General features: G+C 39.7%; 2 protein-coding genes across 2 annotated transcripts; both read right to left on the reverse strand.

Moving 5' to 3' along the window:
- Positions 1-2,651: 2,651 nt before the first annotated feature.
- LOC117255692 (tetraspanin-1-like) lies at positions 2,652-9,598 on the reverse strand. The gene is made up of 8 exons (XM_033624827.2): positions 9,118-9,598; positions 7,402-7,484; positions 5,581-5,796; positions 4,930-5,004; positions 4,694-4,801; positions 4,455-4,598; positions 4,255-4,347; positions 2,652-3,175 (listed from the first exon to the last, which is right to left on the reverse strand). The coding sequence occupies exons 2-8, from the start codon at positions 7,456-7,458 to the stop codon at positions 3,119-3,121; spliced, it is 750 nt and encodes a 249-aa protein (XP_033480718.2). The 5' UTR covers positions 7,459-7,484; positions 9,118-9,598; the 3' UTR covers positions 2,652-3,118.
- A 142-nt stretch (positions 9,599-9,740) lies between these two features.
- On the reverse strand, positions 9,741-19,264 carry rab3da (RAB3D, member RAS oncogene family, a). The gene is made up of 5 exons (XM_033624828.2): positions 19,131-19,264; positions 15,536-15,769; positions 12,268-12,386; positions 10,771-10,895; positions 9,741-10,652 (listed from the first exon to the last, which is right to left on the reverse strand). Exons 2-5 carry the CDS (start codon positions 15,767-15,769, stop codon positions 10,462-10,464), a joined length of 669 nt encoding a protein of 222 aa, XP_033480719.1. The 5' UTR covers positions 19,131-19,264; the 3' UTR covers positions 9,741-10,461.
- Positions 19,265-20,759: the final 1,495 nt, after the last annotated feature.

The raw sequence follows: 20,759 nt of genomic DNA on the forward strand, positions 1-20,759 counted from the left end.
CCTCTCCTCCAGGTGGAGGTGATAGGACAAACAAACAGAGCTGGTTTAAGAAAATGAAGATGCAGTGATGAGGCTGCTGTAACATATAAAGACACTGTTGTGGAGTGTGTGTGTTGTCACAGCTGTTTGATTAACAGTAGAAGGAGTGTAAAAAGACTGCACTACAGCCTCGATTCACAGGTGCGATCCCACTACTGAGCAGCATGGGGGCTTTGGCCTGCTCCATCCATGACCTGAGCCAGTGCACCCCTCCTTAGACACCTGGTGGTCCCCAACTCCCCCAAGAGCACTATATCAATACCGAATTTAGTGTGGACACCTAACTGGCATAGTCCGCTGCAGTGTAGAGCGCCTGAGCTCAAACATTCCACCAGCCATAGCCTTAGATCTCTACATTCATAGAGGTTTTGGGCTTTTTACAAATGTGGCATCATCAGGGAGCGCATTGCTGCAGCATTATATCAGCAGGTTGCATGATACAGCGTCTTATATGCACAATCTGTGATTCAAATGTCAGACACAAAGTAACTCTACCAGCAACATTTAAAACACAGGAGTGGAATCCACTGCTAAAGTAACTAACAGCTCTGTCATATAGGGACTGGTTAATGCTGCAGACAACAACTTAATCTAAGTCATTAAGTTTTTTGTACAAGCTTTAGTCACACCTGTAATGTTTGTAGGCACTTTCCCTCACTACATATCTCTCTTTCTACCTTTTGCTCTCTCTCCACTCTGTATCTTTTACACAGGAAACCCTCCCACCCGCCCACATGCTGACACACACACACTGTAATGGAGCCTGTCTGATGTAAACTGTCCTGTAATGTATTAGCGGCAATTGACCCGTTGGAATGTCATTTACTTACACTGCATAAAGCAAATTAAAGCAGCTCGGACCAGAAGGCGAGACCATATGGAACACACTCACCTTCTCATTCCCCCATGTAGTTTAATAGCTGCTTACTGATATTATTTATGTCAACACACAGGCTGTTGAGGAATTTAATGGAAATAAAATGAGTTTGAAAAAGAGTCTGTCTGTGTTTGGAAAGATATATGAAAAACTAATGGACACTGTGAGGCACTGAAAACCACAAAAATATTTCTAAGTGCTATTACATTTTTTGCCTCTTTTTTCTTCCTCAGCAATTGAAGATAAATTGTCTTTAGTTCTTTAATCTGTGAAACAGGCCATCATTCTTGACCAGTGTCACCTTTAAATGCCCCATCATTTCCTCCTTTAAACCTGCCTTAAGAGATTTTTTTGGCCACATGGGGGCAGCACAAGCAAGCTGTAAACACAACAATGACATATTGCCACCTTATAAAGTTGATAAAGCAATCATGCTCCCCAAGGAAGTGCCAGACTTTGAAGCCAATTTGACATAGTGGCCAAATCATGTAACTACAACTTGCAGGTCTGTCACGTGATGTCATTGGGTAAAAAAAAACCACACCTTTTTTCCATAGACTTACACTGGGAAAGATATGTCCATTAAACAGTGAATGCATTTTTTTGAGATCACATCCCAGCGAAATGACTTGTTTCACTATCAGAATTTGATCTGTTTGGTTTGATAACCTTTTGAAAGCCTTACAGTTACATCATTTTATGCCCATTCAAGTTAGCAGAGGGCTAAACAGGAAGTTAGCTGCTCGGCTGGTAAAGCCTCTAATGCACTTGCTGTATGAGCCATGCAGAAAATCTGGGCAATTTTATTGCAACTGAGGATCTTAAATGAACATGGCCCGGCCTCTAATGCCATATCTAGTTCTCGTTATACATCCATGGCTGTCACACAGTTGCTTATAGCAGACGCAGCACATTAGCATTCAGTAGTGTTTCTGCTCACCTGAATAATGCAGGCCCTAAACTCAACCTCCTTTTTGTCACTTCAGCTGCTAAATGCTCCACTATGTTCACGAGCTAGTTGCTAACTTTGTGTGCCTGTTGGTTGGTGCAGAGCAGTGTACAGTGGGTTTTTAGTGTCTTCTCTCCAAATAAACTGCCTCCTGTGGCTGAAAACATCTCTATGAGAGGTGAGAGTGAAGCAACACAATAAAGTTGCAGGCCTTAAACCCAAAAAAAAAAAGTGAAACACACATGGGAACTGCAGTCGAGAGATAATTATGTGTGAGTTCATCATTACCAGTGACCCTTTTCATATACAATAAGTCGTGTGATCCATTGATTTAAGCTGCTTTAAAGAGTTTAGCAGTTTGTTAAAAGTTTGTAGCTGTCTGAAATACTCGTCAGTGTTCTCTCTGTTTCTTGCCACTTGTGGTATGGGTTAATATAATACTATCATGATTGAAGCTAGAGAGTGAAAGCACTTTTATCCTTGTTGATATACATTTTCTAGTGGCGTGATAGCTTGTGATTGTTGTATGCTTATCTTCAATAATAATGATAAGAGAATTGCTTTTCTTGTGTGGGATCAGATAAACCCATAAAAACACTGGCGGGAAATTCCTCAGTGCATTTAAGATTCTCATGGTGCTTCAGTTATTTGTTTGTGCTTTGTTCACTTAAGAATCCATTTTATGTAAGTGGTAAATTAACAATTATCCTCTGACATAGTTTTACTGACAACCATGCAAATATATATTATGACATAAATATGCCAAAGAAGACCAGAATCCACGTGTAAATCAAAGAAGAAGGCAAGAATGTGATATTTATTATTTCAACATAATCAAACATACAAAAATAAATTCATTATATTACAGCTTGCAGTGAATGTGAAGGACATAAACAACTGACGCAACCTACATGCAAAACCTCTCTTCCATGTACATCATCACATATTACTAGCTACAGTATATGTATCAGCACATACAGTGTCAGCCATTCTTAAAACATAAATAAATCACAGTATAAATGTGTACATATAGTTTTGAAAATAAGAACATATATTAGATCTATTAACCACATCTCCATCTTTGATTTTAATGCTCGACACATGTAGAGCATTAAAAGTGTGTCTGTCTAACAAACTGTCTTTAAACTGACTTTAAATCAAAACAAAACTTTAAACATAGAAAACTGCTTACAAATAAAATTTCTCCACCAATTACAAACATAATGTTGTCGTCTCATGCCAAACAGGAATCATCATGCCTTGCTGCCAATCTGATTGTAGAGAACCAGTGAAACCACCATGGCAGCAATCTGTAAAGACAAAGGTTCATCAACAATGATCTAAACACGGTGTAAAGATCTGAGATACAGGCTATATGAACTGTACAAGCTGAGAAGTTCTGAAGGATATATACTGTCTTAGGCTATAGCCTTAACTAAGTCCTGCAATAGTTAAACTTGCAATAACAATGATTGCTTGGCCTCTTGGTGGTAATGGAATCAACATGTGTACTCAACATTTATACATGTATAATCACCTTTTCAGTTGATATTGTGAACATGGGAACTTAAAATTTACCCATCCAGCTGTTACACAACAACATCAGTCACTTGGAATTGTGTTTCTGGCCAACTGATGAATGTACTGTAAAGTCCAATATTCACTTTCAATTTAACTCTGTTTACCAACTCCTGAGGGAAATATCTGTCTCACTAATCACTAACTGTGTCTGTCTGCTGTTTGGTGCTGAGCAGGTAGTGTTCAGTCATTTTTTAGAGCCTGCTGTGTCTGAAAACAACACTATGAGAGTGAACCAAAACAGCAAAGTTGCGACACCTAAACAATGAGCTAAAACTCCCTATACAGCTAAAAGAAGCCAAGAGGAGCTGCAAACATTGTCATTTAATAAACTGTTACTATACAAATACCATTTAAGACAATTTGAAGGTCATAATGTGTCTACAGACAAGTTTTTTAAACAAATATCATTATAGTATATGTCATTATGGGTAACGCAGTCAAACAACAGCAATCTGTGACTTAAAACAAATGTAGTCCAGGGGCATAAAGTGTGTGTATGATCCCTTCCCTACTTCCTAACCCTCTACTTCTAGCCACCTTGCTCAGACCACAACCACCATCAAACTTGGCCTTCAGTTTGATCTCAACTACTGTACACACCTGTATAGGTTTGTAACTACAACTTGCACAATTGTGACGCTAACATAGTTAACAACAAAGTAGTAACAAAGTAATAACAAAGTTTTTGAGGCCGGTAATGACAAATTTAATATATATATCATTCAAATACCACTCTGTGAAGCATCTGTAAAGTACACAGCACTCTTTCAAACTGGTGGCTTAGAAAATGGCTGTTTGATATTCATACCTCAAGAGCAGCGATTGCAAGCGCCACACCTGCAACGATCACAGCGTTGTCCTCTATCAGCTGCAGCAGCTTGACAAAGCAGCCATCAACCTCCTGAAGAGAAACATCATGTTTTAGCAGAGAGAAGGAACGACTGTTGCACTTCATCCCAATGGTTTTGTTGCTAACATGTTAAACCAAAAGTAAACGTAGTCTTGTACCGAAAGACTTGCTTCGTTTCTATTACACACTCCCACAGTGATGGTTGCATTGCAACATGTGGGTGGATAAACATCTCCTCCATGGTCCAGGTAAAACGGGGAGCCATTAAAGTCTGTGTAGTTCTTGAATCCACAGCATTTAAACTAGAATGAAACCACAAAGTGTTAATCCCAGAGCCATTGCTTTTGTCTCAAAAGTTGCATCAAATGAATATCTTGAGACTTTAGAAATACGGTACCTGATCCATGGTGCCGTTCCAGAGAGAGGTCAGACTTTCCTTACTTCCATAGTCTTTTCTAATGCTTGTTATAACTTCATCCTCCAGACCTTCAAGAAGCTGATCAGCCTGGGAAGGACAAGTTGGAAGTCATTGCACTCAATCAATTTTTATTAACATTCCTAAGGGTTTTTAAACAATATTTTAATCTCTGCACTGGAAATTATTGCTGAGAAGATCCTGTGAGAGTCACTTACCAAATCCTGGAAGACGAGCAGCACCACAGCTCCTGCAACCTCGATGACGAAGATAATCAGCACAATGCTGAAGAACTAATTGGGGAGGAAATGATAAATGATACTGTAAAACTCTCACTGTAAAACATTTGTCTGGTAGCAGCATTGTGTATCCATAAAGCCCAGAGCATTTAAGCAGATATTAAGATAGCTGAAAGGCAACAAACCTAAAGCTACATGCTAAAATATTTAACAGCTTCCTCTCAGAGCCAGCACATTCATACTAGGACTGAATGTGAAGGCATTCTTCGAGATTTCTCTGGTGAAATAAAGATCAAACATTTCAACATTTACAGTTACGAGAATTCACATTTAATAACCAAAAAGTCTCAGATATACAGGTAGCTCTCTGCCCTTTATTTCAAAATGAGGTTTATATCGCTTTGAGCAGACCTCAAACTACCACGAGAGAGAATTTAATTAAATCTTAAATCAGATAATTTAATTTAATTTAACTGGGGTCCATTATGTTTTAAGTAAAAAGGTCTCAAAGAGAATGTTTTCCATCTTCAAAATGAAAAGAGCAGATATGTTGTGTATAACTTCTTTCTACAAACTTTTCTACTTTTCTTTTTAATGAATCCCCTCAGTCCCATGGCAAACATGGCTCACCGTCAGCAGCATACACCGGCTCTCCTTGACAGCTCCGCAGCAGCCCAGGAAGCCAATGACCAACAGCACGCCACCCACTGCCATGAGCAGGTAGCTGACGTAGACCAGCTGGGACAACCCAGATGGAGCGCCCTCCACATTATCCAGTAAACCCAGCAGAGAACCACTGTCCACTTTCACCCACACTCCCACTCCCAGGATGGCTGCACCTGCCACCTGCATGATGGGTGAGGAAAGGGTGGAGAAACAGGGGAAATCAGAGAGAGAATGCAAGGATGTGGCTTTAAAGCATGAAGAAATAACCTTATGATGAAATACTGAAAAGATACAGCACAGACAGGAGCGACACGCTAAAAGGAGTTGCAATTCTTTATAATCAGGCAAAAGCAATAGCAAAGAAACCGAAAAAACACTAAGTTGTACCATAACAGTACCATAGTCAGGAGTTTAGCCATGTTCTTTTGAAACAATACTTAAACATTTTTCAGATTGTGTTTATTCACTTGCCAAACATGAGATGAGAAGATTGATACCACCCTCATGTTTGTATGCAAATATGAACCTACAGCTAGCTGCTGTTAGCTTAGCTTAGCATAAAGACTGGAGGCAGGGCAAACAGCTAGCCTTGCTCTATCAAAAGGAACAAAGTGGTGGTTTTATAGTGGGCTCTGTAGCCTACATGGATTTCTGAAGAGACCTGGATACAGCGTTGGAGGCAGGCCCCCGTTCATTCAAGTTGCTCAGTGGGACAATTTTCAGTTAAGCGCTCCGCTAACTTGATTTAATCATTACTTTGAAATGTTATCGGACCTAATGGTCCCGATAGTGAGACGAATGTTTTTGCGAGAGTTGTGACCCTCAAAAATGTATGGGGAAAAAGTCTTTTTGGCTCCCATTCATGGATGTATTAAGAGTCCTGGATACAGCGTTGGCAGCAGGGCTCTGTCAATTTCTGTTATACTTGCTCAGTGGTGCATGAAGCCAAAATTGCTCTATGTCCGCAGTATGAAATTACCCAGATGATCAGTGCTGCTACTGCATCATTGGGCCCATAGAGCAGGCGTACTAGAGACTTATGTCTGCTGAGATTGGCTGAGTGCAGCCAAGGGCGGCCGAGCAGCTGACTTCTGGTTAAGGGCTCCACTAAATTCAATGGCGACAAAATAATTAAATCTTGTGGCTCTTTTAGATTTACCAAATGTCATTGGACTGAATGGATAAAATTTTGATAGTGGAATGAGTCATTTCGTGGGGGTTGTGACGCTTAAAAAAAGATGTCTCTTTCCCAATGTAAATCTATGGGATTAACTCTTTTTGGGCCCAATGGCATCAGGTGATGGACCCTGGAAATTGCAGTGCCACTGTTTGGCCACTACAAAAATTGGCTTCAAAGCCCAGTGTGCACCTCCTGGGTGCCTGGCGCCATTGCATCATGTGGGCAGCCCGGATATTGTAATTCTACATTCAGCCACTGTGTAAAATTGTCTTCAACACATGCCGCTGTTTCTGAGGGCTTGGTTATGTGCTGGGCTATTTCTTGTCTGGGTGTGATGACTTCCTGGAGTCTTGTTGGTTGCTAGACAACCAGTAGAGACTCTATTAGTGAGCTGTTAGTTAACTCTTGAGGTGCTGGATTTACCTTCAGACAGCCCTGAATAAAGGAAGTGCACAGCTGGTTTAGCTGCAAAGAAGCATTTTATACAAAGCCAACAGGAATAGCTTGCACCCTGTGATACATTATTATTTATGTGACCAGGCCAACATGAATAGAGCCAGACAGCAAAAGCAGAAAAATAAGTAGTTTTATATTTTCCAACTTACAAAGATGCCGCCATTGAAGATAAACATCATAATTTTGAGAAAGCTGGAGCAACACATCTTGGCTTTTTTTTCTTCTCTTCACACTGTTAAAAAAAGGAGAACAAAACAGCTTGTTAGTTGAGCTGATATCTAAATGTTCATATAATTGGTAATACTTCCTCATTATCTCTTAGGGGATTTTAGTTAAGCCCAACTTTGCATTTTACCTTACATGGAGGAAAATCAATGTTATGAGGATGGATTACAACACAAGTGAGCACCAACATGGGTCAGATGGCATTTGCTTTGGTTAAACATTAACCACAGTAACTGGCAGGAAAACAGAAGGGGTCTCAATCGCCTCTAAATGTGGCAAGATTTTCATGCTGATGTCATCCACAGTTTCAGTTAATGTGTGAGATAAAGTGCTTGTTTATATCCACACTTTATTTTGCCTTGCCTGCAAGTTATGTTAAGGACTACAAAGCACACATTTGAGTCACATGGCACATTTGTGGGTTTCATCTTTGAACACATGTCGCCATCTGGTACAGAGAGAGAAAATTCACTTCCTCACAGCTCTGAACTTTTGTACTCTTCATTGTAAAACTGTGCAAGAAGTTTTATAGTTTTGCTGCACTTTCCATCAATTTTACCATCAAATTGTGACCCATATCTACATCAGTTAAGACTACAACAGTCTTTTTCTTCACTCTTAAATGTCTTCACAACTTGAAATGCAGTATGCCATAAAATTCATGTTCTACATGTTTTAAAGGTGCCATGTAAGTAGGTCATAATAGGGCTGCAGTTAATCACTTGTCCTTGGATGTGTTTGTCATTAGTGGTAAAGTTGAGGTATCTTATCAGTTTATTGGTAGTCCCACAGAAAGCAGCCCAGAAGAGCCATAAAACACACAAACACCCTTATCCCTAATCTTGCACAACTTCTCTCTCTGTATCAGAGAAATGAGCTCACTTTTATAGTTACCGTTCATTTAGCATCTCTTCCTTATTGCAGCTTTGACTGTAATATTTAGCAGGAAACTTGGCACCTGTTACCTTGTTTATAAGAGGCAATAAAATGCTTGCCCAGCACCAGCACAATCACATGTTGTTTATTTGGATACATTTTATGGAAGCCCTGAGGCCGCAAAACAGGACAAATAATTTTTAACACAACCTAAAAAGTCTGAGAACATTTTAAGTTTCCTACATCAGCTCTGTTACTAGAAATGTAACAGCTGAAGTAGCTAGTTTCCTCTGCTATGTAGAGTTCTTTGGTTTTATACATAGTGTTTAAGAGGACTCAGTTGGTTGAGACTTGGCTTATTCAGTCTTATGGTCATTATAGTAAAGTTTAATTATTACAAGTAAACCTACTCAAATATGAAAATAACTTTAACCAAATTAAAACTACTTAGTCTACTTAGACATGAGCAATAGACATCAGGTAACAAAGTACCTTGCTTTGGGAGGTAAACCTTTGATTACAAGAGAAATATGAGAACATCAGTTATCATAGTACATCACCATACATCACCCTTTTGTTTCATTATCTTTATGGCAGGTAAAGGAAAAGTTCTCTAAGGCAAAAACACACCAGATCACATCATATGTTAATTCATGATAATGTGTTTTTAGGTGGTTTTATATTCAAAATAAACATTTCTCGTTGTTGATCATACAATTGGAAAATATTTTAACTAAAAATATGAAAAAGCATGGAGCACATACCTGTGCTGTTCTGTTCTGTCCGTCTGTCCGCTGAGGTCTGATCAGTCAGGAGTGTCTGCTCAACAACGCTTTCACAGGCCCCTTTATCTTCTCGCAGGTTTCACTCACACTCTCACACACTCTCACGCTCACGCACACACACACACACACACACACACACACACACAGATAGGGAAAGAGAGTTCATGCCCCACACGTCACCGACTTTGCTTTCGGGTAAGCGACATTTCCTGCTGACCAAAGTCCCTCTCCAAAATAGAGCAGAAACTTTATGACTAGAAACTTTATGATCAATTCATTCTTAAAATAATCATATTGAACTTCATTAATGATTTCTTAAATTTGACACATAACTCATAACACCATTTCAAAAAGAGGAATTAAATAATTTAATGTTGGAAATGAACACAAACTTGATGAATGTTTCATTTTCTAATGAATGGAAAAACACTTTGGGGATGAAATGTATGACATGATTGATTTCCTTGTATAATGACTAATTACTAATGTCAACACTGCCTGAAAACTTGAAGAGAACTAACAAACTTTTCCTATTATTTCTAAGTGTTTAATACAGAAAAACAACATGTAATTACTTCAAATGAAAGCCATCAGACATAATGTATAGATCCACATCTTTTAATCTCAACTTTTAGAGACACATTAACCTGGCAAAGGAAATAACTAGCATTAACCACTGAAGGTACGAACAGAAAATAAAAACAGAAAAATATAAATTAAAGCAAATGAGAACATCCCTCAGTAATAACAAGTCTGGACTGGGCACATAGACTTGGAATGACACAGCACCTTTCAGGTATGTTTGACTTCAACCTTCAGGTATGTTTGACTTTGTACATAACAGTTAGTGAGCCTTCTTCCTCAGCAGGATCAGAAGTTCACAGGATACACAGTGTGCGGTAATGAGTCACAGTGATGTATTTTCATGCAACACCCACAAGGGGGCAGCATGACAAAAGTAAATCACAGTGATCTCCATGCCGTGCTGAATTTTGGCTTTTGCCTTTCATTCACATCCTCACCTGCAACAGGTGCTGTTCACCCACTGTGCAGAGGTGTCGGACAAAAGGCACAGCTGCTCAATGCAGCTCTTTGGCATCTCAGTGTAACAGTCACATTTGAATCACGATGAAGCTGGACTTGTCACCAAGTTGTGAAAAGATAAAATGAAAAAAAGGAGAGCAAGGCATCCATGATAGTGTTGAAGTAACATGAATAAGTACATTCACAATGATAGGTTTTTGACAATTCAGATAATCTGTGTGTGTGCGTGTGTATGTGTGACCATGAAACCCGCTTTCTATGAATTTCCACTGCCAACTATCAGCACGCACAGCCTCCCGGGCTGCTGCGGGGTGTCTCGTTCAGGCCTGCCTCCTTGTGATTGGCCGACAATGGACTGGCATCACCGTTGACGCTCTCGTTCATCTTCTCGCAGATGGCATCCACCAGTTTGTCAAAAACCTGCTTCACGTTGACGTTGTCTTTGGCACTGGCCTCAAAGAACTGGAAGCCTGGAGAGAGTGGAGAGAGACAGGACTGTGAGTGATTATTAATTAATGTTTGTCTTGTGGTTTCTTGCTGAGCATGCAATAAAAGTGTGTGTGTGTGTAATTGGGTGTGTGAGCTAACCAAGCTCTGTAGCCAGTCTTTGGGCATCTTCAGTGGGGACCTGCCTGTCCTCTTCCAAATCCAGCTTATTGCCTACCAGCACAACTTGAGCGTTGCCCCATGAGTACGTCTTGATCTGGGTTGCCCTGGGAAACACCAACACAGCATTCTCACAACTATGAAACTGTATGACCTCCAACACTGAGGCGACACTGAGGAAATTTATTGGTGTATGTATTTCTGACATTTAAAGTGTTCGTTGTTAATAACTGAGGTTTGTTTAAAGACAGCGGTGGAAAGCACATTTACTCAACTACTGCTGGTTAAGTATGGTTTTAAAGGTCTTGCACTTTACTTGAGTATTTCAATTTTATGCTACATTTTTCTCCACAACATTTCAGAGGGAAGTATTGCACTTGTTAGTCCACTACATTTATCTGAAAGGTAAAGTTACTAGTTACATTGTACATATATTTAGATACAAAACGCATCAACTTATAACTCCACCTCAGCCAGCTGTGACATTAAAATGCTGATTACTAGTTAATGCATTAGTAATAATATTCCAATAATAAGACGTATATAATCATGGGTGGATTACTGAATGGGCCTACCGGGCAGAGGCCTGGGGGCCGAAAGTGTCAGGGCCCTTCATGACCTTCATTTGCAAGATGTCACATGCCAAATCAACACATACAAATAGACACAAAGCCACAAAAAGATGCAAAATGACTACAAAGTTTGTGTGTCTACCTCCTATGTAGGGGAGGTGGTGGGGCCCCTTTGCATATCTGTGCCCAGGGGCCTACTGTCGAATAAAAAAACATTCTGAAAGTGGCCATTCTGCCTAATGAGTACTTTACCTTATGATACTTAAGTATGTTTTGCTGATAAAACGTTTGTACTTGGGTCATTTTGATGGCAGGGCTTATACTTGCATCAGAGTATTTTCAGAGTGGTATTTCTAATGTTACTTCAGTAAAAGATATGAATGCCTCTTCTACCACTGTTTTAAAAATGAAGTAATGTCTGTGCATAGGGATAAAAATAGAGCTGTGAGTTATAACAAAATCATGTTTATACATGTTTTCATTTGCTGCAGTTTAACCCCAAGACTTACTAATGCTACTACTGCTGTTATTTTGCAGGGTTTCCATGCGGCTATCCATAGCTTTTTATACTTAAGTAAATATTTCACAGAGACTGGAGTTAAATTGTCAGTTGTGTATATGAAAAACTTTGTTTCTGTGTCTATGATGATATGCTGCTTTTCTTTGCTGTATCCTACTACTGCAGCAATGCAACAAATTCCCTTCAAGTTTTGTTTTGTGTATCGAACACATAGCAAAAGGGCAGAGTGCCTCCAGGTCATGAAAAACTCCAAACAATCAAATGCCACGGGACAACACACACACACACACACACACACACACACTTTACACATGCCTTCACCTGTTGAATAACACACACATACTGATATACACCTTGGTGAAATGGTAGGACATTACATCTACCCACCAGTCCTGAACAGCACAGAATGACTCCTGGCTTGTGATATCATACATCAACAGGAAGCCCATGGCTCCTCTGTAGTAAGCTGTGGTGATGGTCCGGTAGCGCTCCTGCCCTGCGGTGTCCTGTAAACACAAAACACAACTGTGAGATTCTGGGTCTTCAGTCTCAAGGGGGGAGTGAGGGGGTGGCTGATGTTGAAGGCTGGGTGACTGGCAGACAATATTCCAACACACAGAGAATAATCCTTAAAAACTAAACCCATTCCTTAAATGAAAATACAAAGAGAACCCCGAGGGAGGGAAACACATAGTAACTTTGTGAATCATTAACTCTCTTGGAACAGAAGCTAATCTCTCCCATCATGTGTTGATGTTGCCACACCCTGTAAATACACCAGGATCTGCTCTCTGTGTCTTTGCTGTGCCTTTAGGAACAAATATGAGTTCTACAGAGGTCATTTGTCTTCTTTATGCTCTTGTTTGGTTGCAGCAAAACAAATGATAACTCTAATGCAGATATGTTAAAACTAGAAATAAGAAATAAGACTTTAACTCTTTAATCTTATAGGATCTAATGAACAGCCAGCAGCTGTCATGTACAATATTAAACCCATGCACTCTAAAGATGGAGGTTTTTACAGTAGCCTATATGTCACAGAGACCATACTGTGGGAGTCACAGCATGAGATGTTACCACCATCTTAAAGCCCTTTATGCCCAACACTGGTGCAGAGTTTTACAAAATGAGTTGAGCTTGTTTTAATGCCCCCATGAAACCCATTCAAACCCATTCAAGTTGCTCACCAGCCAATAACATTTTACTTGGCACCTTCCCCGTGTAAAAGTATGCAACTGTATCATTGTTAAGCAGAGCAGAGAGGGCCCTCTCTGCTGAATACATTAAGCTAAAAGAAAAAAAAAAAAAGATGTATTACTTTCATCTAACAGGAGTACTGCGGGTGAGTCCTCGCCTTCCACTAACATTCAGTAATAGATCTGTCCTGGGTGTCAGTCTGCGCAGTAAGCACATTCAGCTCCGGCAGCTCAAACCCATGCATCTTTCATGAACCCTGCCGTCTGGGGACGATGTTAAACATCAACTGTCATTAACTCCGGAGTGTGAGAAATTAGTTTACGCCACATCCGTGACAGGCACCGCGTGTAAGAGGGCAAACTAGGGAACAGGGTGAGGATAAACAGTCTGTGTTGTGCAACAACGCTTTCAAAAGCACTATTCACTCTGCAATACTTTGAGGCTGTATTTTAGAACCTCTCAACCCCAGGTAACTGCCGTTAATTACCTCAAGTAAATTACAGCTCTGACATTAAAGAGACTGCAGCGTTTTATACTCAATTTTGCTGATATAGTGTCTGTCGAGGCTGTTTGCTCTGTACAGTGTCATTTTGTATTTGCTGTGGGGAATGAAAATGCTTTCTGAGCATTCTCCTGGAAATTATTAGGAGCTCTATAGACCTTAATGATGTGAGTGTCACAGCTCTTTCTAAACTGATGCCTCTGCTGCCAGCTAACTACACTCTTAATCCTATTAACTAACGTAATTAGGGAAATTTCTGCTCTTCGCAGTCTTGTTTTTGTCAAAAGGCAGAAAACGCAGAGACATTTGGTTCTTTTCTTTATCCTCATAGAACTGAATAATAATCAGTGTGTTGGGTTTTGGAGTTTGATACCCTACTGTCTCATTTACTTCCACAATACTTGGGCACCATTGTGAGATAATAATTCTATGATTCATTACAGTTGAGTGAAATCCTGATTGGGTCAATTTGGGCCATTTGACCAATGAAGGATGTTGTTCCTTCCTTAACACTTTTACGTGACAACATCTGTAAAATCTGCAAAGTACTTAGATTTCTTTTGCACATTTTCATTCATTTGGTGTTGAATTATATTTGTGTTAAATTAGTTTTGTTAAAGACCTTTATATAAATGAAAAAAAATCCCTTATAATGAATGGGAAAGGTACCATTCTGTACCAACCCACTTGGGAACAATTAAATAAATCTGGGTTTAAATGGACATTTTTCATACATCATGGTTTCTACATGTGTGTTGTTTCAATTCTGCAAACATTACAATTCCAGTAAAAGTCTGCAGCGACATAAATTAAGTCATATCGACAGTCAGGATTTGCAACATATTTGATGCAAAAATATTAGTTTTGTCACTCACTGTCAGTGACCCACATCACTCCTAAAGTGTATGTTTGCAAATATATGACTTTCTTACTCTAGAACTAGCCGCGGGCTAACTGCTAAAGGTGCAGAAATGTAAATTAGCTTAGGAGTATATAAACCAAAGGCCATACAAGGTGACTAATTATAACTTTCCCAGGCAGTCCGCTATTTCTGGTGTCAGTTTTAAAAACAAAGCAACTGCCGTAAGTAGCGTCACATAAAAAATATCACAATCAAAGTGGTAAAGAAAGACGACAGACATTAGGTTTTTACACACAGCACTCTAAAGTTTTTATGTGCCAGATTAATTAGAGTTAAATCTAGTCGAACTGTTACACAGTCTGCCAGCTTTTACTTCTCTGCCTCTGCACTGAGTAAACATCTATCAGTTTGTACTGGCCTTATCTGCCAGACTTCCACCCTTTCTTCCTGCTGCAGAGGAGAAACCAGACTATGTGCATGTGACGACGGTAAACAGTTTGAAAGCAGGAAGGTGAAAGAAAGTGAAGGATTTTTTAATTAGCTTTGCTTTGAGATTCTTTTTCATGCCAAAATAATCTGCCATGCTTTAAACTACAATTAACTGAGAGTGCCACATAGCTTTGTCTATAAAGTATCACTTTAGAGCTCTTCAAGAGTGGAAACAAACCTTTAAAGTGTAGGTGCTTTCATAAAACCTTTACATCTAACATTATTCTAACTTTTGGCACGTGGGAGCGTTACTGTACATCACTTAAGTTTCAGAATAATAATGTCATTTGACAGTGTTACAAATAACTTATGTTTACGGCTATCTTTCTTTTCTTTCTGCTGCAATATGCCATCTCTTTTAGTTTTCTCTTTTCAGCTCTTAGTTAGTCCATGGAAAGAAAATATCTATAAAAAGTACAAATGTGAAAAGCTCTACACCTAATTTTTCACCTTTATTAAAGGCATTCGGAACACAGTGTAAATTCAATACATCTTTAAAACATACTTGTTTGTGTTATATTTCCCCATATTACATCTCACACCAGCATGAAAACTGTACATGAATTATTTTTTAGCATATTTCAAAGATCAATGTGTATTCTTACCCAGATCTGAAGTTTGACCCTCTTGTCGTTCCTGTAGATGGTCTTCACTTTGAAGTCGATGCCCACTGTGCTAACAAAGGCTGAAGTGAAGGAGTCATCGGCAAACCGGAATAGGAAGGATGTCTTTCCCACGCTGCTGTTGCCGATGATCAGCAGCTTAAACATGTAGTCAAAGTTTTGGTCGGCTGCATCCCTCTGCTCCGGGCCCGCCCCTGGATCTCTGGCTAGTGCCATCTATCAAATGAAGGAGGACAAGAGGAGAGGGATGATCTGTCAGACTGCGAAACTCTTTTAGAAACTAGAATTACCACCTTGCGGTTGTATGGCTCTGCACACCAGTTAGGTTACAGTTACAGTCACAGTTTACATCCATGTCTGTTCACACTCATATGTAGCAATAACCGTTGATAATGCTTCAAATATGGATGTTGCACCCAAGATTAGTGCCACCAATTAAGTATCAGACCAAATGTCTCCCCTTCTGACCTGACGTAAAATAATGGCAAGTGTTTCTGCAGAATACTGTGATGTCACAGTGAATTTGACCTTTGGGAGATAAAATGTCATCACTTCATCATTTGTGCTATTAGACATTTGTGTGACAGTTTGCCATAATTAGTGTATGAATTATTGAGTTATGGCCAAAAATATGTTCTGAGGTCCCATGGACCTTGACTTCTGACAACCAAACTCTTATTAGTTCATCGTTGAGTCCATTGGGATGTTTGTGCCAAATTTCAAGAAACTCACTCCAGGCATTCTTCAGATATACCATTCACAAGAATGGGATGGACAGACAACAGGAAAACATATGCCTCTTTTCTTTTGCCTCATGAGATTGTCAATTAAATATCTTTGGATGCTGGACAACAGTCAGAGAAAGCAGGCACTTTGATGACATGAACTCAGGCTTTTGGATATTGTGATGGGAATTTTTCACAAAATTTCTGATATTTCATAGACAAAGTGGTCAATCAAATGATCAAGACAATAATCTGCAGATAAATTGATGAGAAAAAATCTTTTGTCGCATCCCTAATAGAAAATATGAATCCAATAAAGAGTTGAAAGGCCCAACAAAAGATGGCTATGATGGAGAAATCAGACAAAAGATCCACACACTGTCATGACAGTTTCCAATGCATTTATTCATTCCAGCAATGATTTGATCCAACAGAGTTTTTTTATCAAGGAAGTCTATGTAATGTACTGCTGCAACTAACAATTATCTTTATTGCTGATTATTTTCATGATACATCATTTAATCTATAAAATGTCAAAAAAGTGAAAAATAGTCATCACAATTTCTCAGAGCCCAAAGTGGAGTCTTTAAGTTGCTTCTTTGGTCCAACCAACAGTCCAAAACCCAAAGACTCTTCATTTTCTATTATAAATGACAAAGAAAATCAGCAAATCTTCATATTTAAGAAGCTGGAATGAGCAAATGTTTGACATTTTTGCTTAAAAACAGGACTGAAACAAGCTGCAACAACTGGGGCTAAAAATGAAGCCAACATGTTAAGTGCCAAAAACTGCAGTTCCTGTAATGGCCACTTGAGGCTGGCTCCAGAAGCCAGTCAGTACCCGCAGATTTGTTTATAACTCAGCCTTTTACATTTCATTAAGGCTTAAAGTTACGCATAATTAACGCATAATTAAAGTTACGCATAACCACAATGCAACAGCACCTGCCTCTCGCCCAAATACAGTCACTTCTGGCTCCAAAATCCCATGATGGGAACGGCCGAAATGCCAAACTCCAGGCTTCAAAAGGAGAATCCACAAACCAATGGGTGACATCACGGTAACTATGTCCATTATTTTAACAGTCTATGGACTGAAATAATTAATAATCAAAATAGTTGGCGATTAATTTCTTTCAATCGACTAATTGTTGCAGCTCTAATGAAATGAATACAGTGTTGTTACCTAAAGTGGTTATTAAGAACTAAATGCAATGTGGGAAATCACATCCATGGCAAACTATTAACAAATGTATGAATCTCATTAGTGAGGCAAATGTTAATTTTATTTAAATTGTTTAAGTGATGACAACTGAAAAAGTGAAGCAGAAATGGGATTAGTATTAGCTCTGGAAAAGTCCAGGGTTACCCCAGATTATTATAGAACTATAACTATTTGCAACATGCAACAAGTATGTCAACTATGTGTTTAGCTGATAAATCCCCTTTGCTGGTAAGATCATGCAGCTAATAAAACATCCTGGAGTTAGCATTTAACATGAGTAATGAGTATGATCGGCCCCAGCGCCCACCTCCCTGGCTGATACTGGCTTACTTAAAGACTGGGGGATGTCTGGGACAGTGATGTGGTCAGACAGTACTTGTGTGTTCGAATGTCAGGGTGAGGAATCTCAGCTATTTGAGAATTCACACTCACATGCCTGAAAGTCATTCGCACTAATAGCTGAGCAGATGTTGATGCTGGTAAATGGAAGTGCTGTTTTAAAAATGGTCTATCTTCCTCCCCACCCCTCATCCCTCCTAGCTCTCATCTCTGTGCTATGAATCACAACCAGGTCGTGCTCCCTCCACTGTTTCTCCCTCTATCAGTCACCCACACTGCTCGCTCTCTGTCCATTTGTCACACACACTCACACTGCAAAACTTATAGCATCAGTGGATGCTGAGCGGTGGGCGAGGATGGCAAAAGATTCCCCTCCCCTCCCTGTATATTTCATCCATCATCCATCGACCTGCTCACGCTCCCGTTTAAACACACACTAACACCCTCGCACGGCCATTTATCTTCCTTAACTCTCTTTCATTTTCATCCATCTATGCATCCCTCCTGTCATCATCCATCCGTATCTCCCCCCTCCCACCCAACACTCTCTCCTTCCTCCATCTTTCTGCATCACAAGGAGGCTGAACCATCCATTCATCCACACATCCTCCACACACCCTCCTCTTTCAGAGAGGCTGAGCTGAGTCCTGTACTCCTCCCTGATTGCTGAGATCACTCTGGAGACCAGCTCAGCTCTGGAGACCAGCTCAGCATTACCACTTCCAAGACCATAAAGCGGGACTGGCCTGCGTGCTGCTGCTGCTGCTGCTGCTGTACACACTCAGCAAAACACTAATATCAACGCATGCGCATACACGAGTGGGAAAAGACGTTCAAACTGCTGTGTGGAGGTTTATAACGCACTGTGCTTTAACTGAGACAGAGGAAAACTAGGTGTCTTGCGTAAAAGCAACTGCGTCATCATACAAAATATGACTTTACGGCAGATGTTGACGTCCAGTCTGAAGTAGTCAAAGAATGGAACTGGGGTGCGCACTTAGCAAAACCAGGCTGATGTTTGCATGAGGACACATGGGATCATGACACTTGTTGACACTTCAGACTCAGTGTAGTTATTCCCACACAGACCAGCCTGATATGCTCCAAACACAGATATAAAAGTTTTGTGAGATGTACGGTGACCCTGCACTAACAGTTAACGTAACGTTTACCTAATTTGCCTACACTGCCCCACCATACGGTAACGTTAGCTCAACTAACGTTACAAACTGATGCCATTAAAACAAACCCTCAGCCGTTACTGACAACTGTGTGAATGTTAACTTACCTTAGATGTTAGTTTATAAGTCTGTCTCCTCCGTCCTTCTCCACGGTCTGTCTCCTGCACCTGGAAGCCGATGGGCGTGCACTGCTGTCGGCCGCTCCAATTCCGCCGCTCCGCTCCCGGATCTCCAGGCTGTGCGTGTGCCTGTCACCGGGACACCCACCGTGTAAACGGCGTCAAGACAGCTGGGATATATACACGGTACTTCCGGTGATGACTTTCAAAATAAAATCTTAGTTTTTTTCAAATTTAAAAATGAAAACCATGTTTGACACCTATGCAAGTGCAAACTTATTGGAGTTATTTGTTTGAGTAACTTTGGAGCAAACTTTGCATTCTGCATGCATATTGCAATATTCAGCACTAAATAGTGGCTGATGCTTTTCATCCTCCTTTGAAATTTTGTTAAGTGTTGATACTACAGTGCAGTACCTTTTATGTATACTAGGCTATGATATCTCAGGGATAATTAATATATAGAGCTGTGACTAATAATCGTTTCCTTACCCATTAATATTACGATTTCTGAGTTGAATTGATTAAGAAAAAACATCCGAAAAGGACTCAACTTTGCAAAGATTTAAATACTTCACCTCTTCCTTTGTAATGCATCTCAACATGTATATAGACTTTATTGTAATATGCACATTTCTGTTAATTTAGTCTTGAAACTTTGATAAAGTATTCCATCTTTTTTTTTTTTAATCTTTTCTTATGTATGATTATTGTCATATCATATGGGAGGTATCTTCATAAGCCATTTTGGCTTCTAACCTCTTTTGCACAATGTTCAAACTTTCAAATTCCCACTGTCTTTTTAACACACGTGTGTGCAAATCAACCTAACTAACTGTTGAGATTACAATTGTGAGAAACTAGTGAAAAACTCCAAGGCAACATCTTTAAATTGCTTCTTTTGACCAACCGTTTAAAACCCCCCAAAGATATTCAAATAAAATGACATAAAACAAAGGCATGCAGCAATGGTTTGCTTTCAAGTAGCTGGAAATGTCAAATGTTGGGCTTTTTTGCTTGATAAATTACTTTATAATTCATCAGTTACCAACATTGTTGCTGAAAAAAATCTGGAAATACACCAATTGATTAATTAACTATTTCTTTTTTAACGTAAGTAGTAAGGTACTATACTGACAGATTTTCCATGAGCCTTTGTCCTGTCAAACTTTTAATTTGAAGGTAAAATCACCACATTTCCTGTATTATTGGTTGGTAACTGATGCAGTTTCAATAGTAAACTTAAGGCAGCCCTGATGTAAACTGTTGAATGAATGGCGCACGCATTACGCACTAGAAACGCACCCAACCTCATGACCTCTCAGTTTAATCGGTCACTTTAATACCGTGGATGAAATAGAGCAGCTGATTTGTAAAGTCTAACATTCCCATTTAATACGCTAAACTTCAAGATGTAAATCGCTGAAATATTACAAGTCTTGAATCAGACAAACCCAAGCAGCCCTGGCCTTTATCGACAATCATTATCCTGACTGTGAGCAATGCAGTGGAGTCATGCACCAAGGCACAATAAGCATGTCCAAACCAGATCAGCTCTCCTCGGGTTTGCAAACCTCAAAAGATGGTATTCTGAATCATTGAGAAAACTGGCGTGTT

This window comes from Epinephelus lanceolatus, chromosome 3, assembly GCF_041903045.1.
Source record: "Epinephelus lanceolatus isolate andai-2023 chromosome 3, ASM4190304v1, whole genome shotgun sequence".
NCBI lineage: Eukaryota > Metazoa > Chordata > Actinopteri > Perciformes > Serranidae > Epinephelus > Epinephelus lanceolatus.